This window comes from Neodiprion virginianus, chromosome 1 (genome assembly GCF_021901495.1).
Source record: "Neodiprion virginianus isolate iyNeoVirg1 chromosome 1, iyNeoVirg1.1, whole genome shotgun sequence".
NCBI lineage: Eukaryota > Metazoa > Arthropoda > Insecta > Hymenoptera > Diprionidae > Neodiprion > Neodiprion virginianus.
In genome coordinates, this window is record NC_060877.1 from 35,436,954 (window position 1) to 35,443,569 (window position 6,616).

The following is a 6,616-nucleotide window of genomic DNA, read 5'->3' on the forward strand; positions in this document are numbered from 1 at the left end:
AACTGCACTCTCTCCAACAACGAAATAGTGTAATCGTATATTATAGCTGTAATATATACATATGCACAACGTTTGCCATTATACATAATTAATAATGTCCATCGTTGCTTTAAAACACAATTGTTAAACGCTGAGTAACAATACGCCGGAAAGAAAACCGACGCTTATTCTCGCCCCGGGGTTATTCGTGACGGTGAAATATCACCCCGGCGTCATGGAAAGATACGGTCTTATCACCAGCATCGTGGGAAGAGGTAAGAAAACCCTTCGTTAACCCCGGATTTTATCTTTCTGCCATTTCTCACCCGAAGAAAATTGGCACGTGATTTGAAAAATTTGCGAGAAAGAAAACGTTGCATAATTTAATCAAATCCGCGAAGCTCTCTTCTCGATCTCTCTCTCTCTCTCTCTCTCTTTCATCAAACACTCAAACATCCGACTTCCCGGCAGCGGAGAAGGAAAATTCACCCCCGGAAAATGGCCTCCAGCAGCGGGGAAAATCCTCCTCGTCGCCGTTGCACCCGCTGCAAAAATGCAGTCCGCCGAGACCGACGACGACGGATCAGCTCGTGAGTATCCTCGAGGAAAACGGCGGAAGGACCGATGGTCCTTCGAGCAGGAAACCGATTTGCCTGGAGTCGAAGCCGCCTCGACGACGAGAGTCAAACCAGATCGGAAACATCCTCCAGGTCCATCTTCAACGCGGCGGAGAAATCGCGGCGAAATACGGAGGCGTTGGAAGCTCCGCTGGCAAACAGAAGATACCGAGACCCGCCAACGCCTTCATGCTCTTCGCTAACGAGTGGCGGAAAAAATTAGCCATACAAAATCCTAGGGAGTCGAACAAGGACATCAGTGTCAGGTTTGTACGAAATATGTACGGTGTATCGCATTGTTGGCGAGGCTGACCGTTCTTCTCGTTTCAGGGCCATTCATGCGATACAATGTTGCGCGGTATACGATCCAGAGTCATTTTATTCGTCCCTGTTTTCCAAAGCTCGAGTAAATCTTGTTTTTTTTATCTCTATTTTATAAAAATTCTCTACAGATCTCGATTATCCAGGGACGTATTCTCGAAAGTTGTATTTAAAAATTTTGTACTTTTCAAAGAGAGCCTTTTTCAAATCGCAAATTACCGTATTGATGTCAAGTGATTCCTCGAAAATCGGTTGAAAATCATTTTAAAATCGTTCGAAACCGGAAAAGGTCGTTTAAAATAACGGTGAAGGATGCACAAAATGACTGGATATCTTTGAAAACGAGATGATCCGAAATCGGTGAGATGATAAAAAAATCTTGCCAATATCGCTTGTCACTTAATCTGTGAGTGGAATAGATCCTCGGTTCTCGATAAGAGAAAAAATTTGATCACCGCACATCGCGCGATGAGGCTGCGGACAAAAGATTAGGTTTTTTTTTTTTGAAAATATCGCGACGTCGATACCGGGACAAATTGCACATTGTAATAGCCGCAGCTGTAATCTTGAGGTATTCGTAGTTCTACTTTGCAAGGCTGTAACAATGGCAGCGGAGACTGCAGATATCTATGCAGATCTATTGTTGGATGACTTGACGAGATGAGCAATTAATCCCCTCAAGCGGGAATATAATTGCTCCCGATGTCTTCGGAGTCCTTTCAGACGACTTCTCGTTCCAGATTTTCCGCCGATGGGAATATTCCGGACAGGCTGTGACTCGCGGAATCTTAGGAGTTATATACTTGGATCGTATTATTGCACGGTTGGCATTTAGACGGCGGTTAATGACGCACGGAGCACGCCTTCGAGTAGCTTTGATCGTTCGCGTGGAAACGGTTCGACTAGTTTACTCGACAATCAATTAATCGGACTGTATCAATGGAACGAATCGATGTAATCGATACAGCCGAATTAATTCACTGGAACTAGATTTACCTTTCGCTCAAGCGTTAATTCGGTATTCTATATCGGGATCAGGGAGGACACTGATTTTCAACATTACACGGTAGCGCCGAAAGGTAAAAGCTGAGAAGTCGGTGGTCGAATGAAAATGTTTTACAACAACTGTGAGAAAAATCGATATTGTCATTGCAGGTTTTTGGATAAATTTTATACGTATACTTGACGATATTTTCCCCTCTTTCGCCTGTGTGAAACGAAAGTTTCTTATCGCGTTCCGGCCGCGTCCGCAAAGATCAATCCACACCGAAGATAACGCGACGATACGCGCGATCAACCCCCCTAAAAAATGTTAAAAATAGAAGCTAAACAATCGCGTTCGGAGTGCCAAAGTGCAGAGTTAAACTCAGCCGTAGTTTAGGGGGAAAAATGGATTTCTCTATCAACCTTTCTCGCCCAACTTGACTAATTCCCAGTCTGGAACTGCATAAAAATTGTGCCAAGAAAACCTCTAAGTTTTTCACCCCTTGAAAAGCGATTGCGTATGGTTTTGGTCAACGAGTGGATTTTTTAAATCCGCTCGATCGCAAGGCGAAAGAAAGGGAATCGAAGTACCTACTAAATAAAGCTCACCATCGGGGTGAAAAATCGACATCGAATACTCGCGGCTGCAAAGCAGTTTCTCTGCTAATCACGCCGATGGTTACGCATGGGAATAAAGCCTGAAAAAATGTATGAGAAGCAGAGATTGAATCTTGGTAAGCCCCTCTGTAGCTTCCGGTTCCCTTGAACAACCGGAAAGAATGCCGTACAAATAAGTCTGTTTCGTACCCGACTTGACAATTTTGTTATTATCAGAAACGTTGTTTTTTTTTTTTTTGTCTATAAACTTAATTCCGGTTCAATGCGCGCGAAATTTTTCGTGCGCCAATTTTGAAAAGGAGAAAATTTCAAGTATACCGAAAGTCGTGACATGGGACTGGTATGTATGTATGTGTGTATGTATGTATGTATGTGTAAGTTGTGACAAGGAAATGAAAAAAGTTTTCTTTCACGGACCGGAGCGCAAAGGCAATGAGAACGATGGCAATCAACAGATGTTTGAATTTATAGGTTGGGCGTCTTGTGGAAGAACATGGCCAAGGGGATCAAGGAGAAATATTTCGCCCTGGCGCGGGAAGTCGATGCGGAGCACAAGCGGAAGTATCCCGGTGAGAAATTGCGCGCCTAACAAACTATAACAAAAGTATAATCCTGCCTATATTGTACAATATCTCACAAGTTCGTAACAATTGTCGAGCATTCTTGGCGTCTTTGTGAACGTAAATTATAATTCGCGGTAGAGAGTGCGAATGTGGAAAAAAAAATTTGAAAAAAAAAACAACATTTTTTCGTATAAATTTCAAACGCGGTGTACGTATAATAGGTTTTACATATTTCGATTATATCGCGTACGTGAGCCTGAAATTGAATTCTTTGAAGAAAGGAATAATCAAAAATTAACGCAAGCCCCCGGGGTGATAATATCTTCTACTTCGTTTTGGAATATGACAGATACACTGAACAGGAAATTAGAATTTCACCCAGCCATGCACGGTTTGAAAGGAAATCAAAAGAAGTCTTAGATTACATATACAGTCTGCGGTTACGAGGAAAAAAATGGTGTAAGATAAAATTAAAAAATAAAAAAAAAGAAAGAAATAAAACCGAAAGACGATCGATCAAATCCATAGTGCACACGGTGCTTGTCGAAAATTCAATATCTCAAATGCTTTCGGTAAATGGAAAATGGTCAACGTAATAAAAACCGACACTGCACGTCGAGTGCATGCAGATACGAGATACGCATAGGATATTACAAGCGTATACCGTAACACTAGATCAGAAACAACGCGTGTGACAAAGGGTGTTGCGAAGGGAAGTGAGAAAGAGATAAAAAAAATTTTTTTTTTAAAAAACCGTACACAGGTACGCCGTCAACTACATTGAAGAAAAAAAAAAAAAGAAGAAAATGTAGAAAAGGAAAACGACCAACAAAAAAAAAAAAACAAACAGGGTCCGACAACGGGGAAAAAAAAGCACCCTGCAAAATCAATGAGATAAAACCGAAACTAGAAAACGAATAAAAAAAAGGGTTGCTGTTGTTCTTTTTTTTTTTTTTTTTTTTGTTTTTTTCGTTTTTTTTTTTTATTCTTTGACTCGACACATGCACGAGTCGACGTGAGGCGGTTAGACGCGATCGCGACCATCACCCCCTTCTGTACTGCAGAAGCCCGTTCCTCGTACGTATATCTATGTATATCTATGTAACTCACATGTCCTTCCACACACACACACACACGCAGCAACACACAGAGTCCTCCGTCGATCCGCAGGCGGTGATCCGTCTCGCCTAACGTAACGATGATCTTGGCGGGGGAGGGAAAGGCAAGGGTGGAGGAGGGCGGGATGCGAAACGAGTGGAAAAGGTGAGGACGGAAGAAGAATGGTGGGAGGAGGGTGCAGGGGGAGGGAGGGAGGGCCACTGCGAAGGGTGTCGGATCGAAGTGCATGGCATAAGGCAACAGAGACGTCAGACCCTCCTAGGCACTGGGTATTAAGGTGGAAACGCACACATAGACGGAGAAGGCGGTAGGGCAGGGGGCGACGTTCGACGAGGTGAGGACTTCCCCGAAGGGTAGGTGGGGTCGCGGCGTTGGCGAGAGAGAGAGAGCGAGAGAGAGGGAGGGAGAGAAGGGCCGGCGCACATCGACGTGGATAAGCCGAGTGGCGAGGGGCGCGGGGGCGGAAGAGGGAAGAGGGCGACGGTCGAAGGTATTGATTGCGTCGCGGCGTCCCGGCGTCGCGGTTTTAAGGCCGCAACACGGCGAAACGTGCGCCTACATCGTCGTCACCTAGATTATATACGGGGTGTACCCTGCGGTACGGCGTGCCAAGCGTAATGGACGAAACGTGGCAAAAGTTGATTATAATTACTATTGCTTGGATATTTGACGCGTTGCAAGTGTAATATTGATAACAGCACGGCGACGTTGGATGTAATTTTACATGTATTGTAGAAAATGAACGAAGACAACGGTAGCGGCTTGTTGTTTGTTATCGCGACGCGTGCTTCGACGACGGCGTATACGCGTGCGTATGCATACGCAACTTACGCAGGTATGCATACACGACACACCGTTAGAACAATCTCTCCCGACTCGCCCGCATGCCGCGTCCCTTCGAATTCCCCGTCGGACGGAGCGCAGCGTCAGGTAATTAGGCTGATACACCTACATGCGCGTAAAGACTTATACGCCTATCCGCATACCCTCCCCGTCGCGTTACACGCAGCGTTCGGGTTCAACGGACATCTGTCATTACGGACGGCTTCGGCCGGTCTAATCGCGCGACCGTTCCGCGTAGTAGCCTCGGAGGCGACGCGACGGGAGGAAGGATGGATAACGGAAGAGAGCCGAAAGCTCGACGGCGTCGCGGCAAGGCCGCCGGCGCAGTAGCCGCTGGATTCGTCGTCAGGTACGCGGCGTCGCCTTTCGACGTCGACCCTAGTCGCGGGGGACACGCAGTCCGATCCCGCCAGCCCGCGACCCCGAGTCGAAGGGGACGAAGGGACGCTCCTCGGTTCCTCGGCGCGAAAACGCGATGACACCGGATCCGCGTGGCACTCAGGGGATGCAGACACTCGCGATATTCCTCTTCTTCTTCTTCTTCACCTGAGAGGATTGTGCCGAAAGACGAACGGACGGATAGATAGACGTAGGGACGGACGGACGGATAGACAGACGGACGGATAGATAGATAGATAGATAGGTATATAGATTGAGAGAGAGAGAGAGAGGAAAGGAAGGAGGGAGGGCGGAGGGTGAAGAGGTGGCGCTTTGCGGAAACGGGGAGGATCGGAGTTAACCTGCTGCACTTTTTTGTCGAGCTGCGATTGTAAAAAAATCCGCGCGCGTTTATTGACGGGTTGCTTTACCACCTGCACGCGGGGCATCGACTAACGTAACACCAGGCCAAGAGGGAGCGGAAAACTAGACGGAATAATTCCGGTTGTTCGACACCCTGTTTGTTATTTTTGTTGTACGATAAGCCGGGCGCGGAGGGGACGGTGATAGGTGGTTTATTTTTTCTTGTTTTCTTTTTTTTTTTTTTCAACAAACTCTTTTCGCAAAGAACTATAATATTGCAACGCGACACGGGATTTACCCTGTTACTATCATGGATGGATGAGGCCTCGATTCGAAAGTGGTTTTTCGTCAAGAGGAAACGGAAGAAGAGGATGAAAGAATCGACCTTGATTATCGTCGTACGCACTGGCGTAAACACGGATCGTATAACCTGACCGATAGAATTATTGTTATAAAATGAAGAACTTGTGCAGATACGCGTACTAATCGAACTATATAAACGTATAATGGAACACCGAACAATTTTATCCGAAAATTGAATTATACCGTACATATATATACATATACATATATATCCATATGTGTGTGTGTGTGTGTGTATGTACACGTATACCCATATGGCATGTATTGCTGTAAGAAAAAGTAATAACACCAATGATAATAACAACGGTAATAAAGTTCGTTTCGTCTGACCTGAACGTGTGACAATCGTGTCAAAGATTTGAAAACACGATGCAGGGGATATTTGTTAAGAGTAAGGAGTACGATCGTTTCAGTAACGATGAACATTTAACGGACCAACACTCAGAAGAACGATCAACTCCGCTCGGA

The 6,616-nt window shown here is 45.5% G+C and overlaps 1 protein-coding gene across 1 annotated transcript; it reads left to right on the top strand.

Annotated features, from left to right (window-relative positions):
• Nucleotides 1-214: 214 nt before the first annotated feature.
• On the top strand, nt 215-3,108 carry LOC124310294 (transcription factor SOX-2-like). The gene is made up of 3 exons (XM_046774106.1): nt 215-254; nt 451-862; nt 2,991-3,108. The coding sequence occupies exons 1-3, from the start codon at nt 215-217 to the stop codon at nt 3,106-3,108; spliced, it is 570 nt and encodes a 189-aa protein (XP_046630062.1).
• Nucleotides 3,109-6,616: the final 3,508 nt, after the last annotated feature.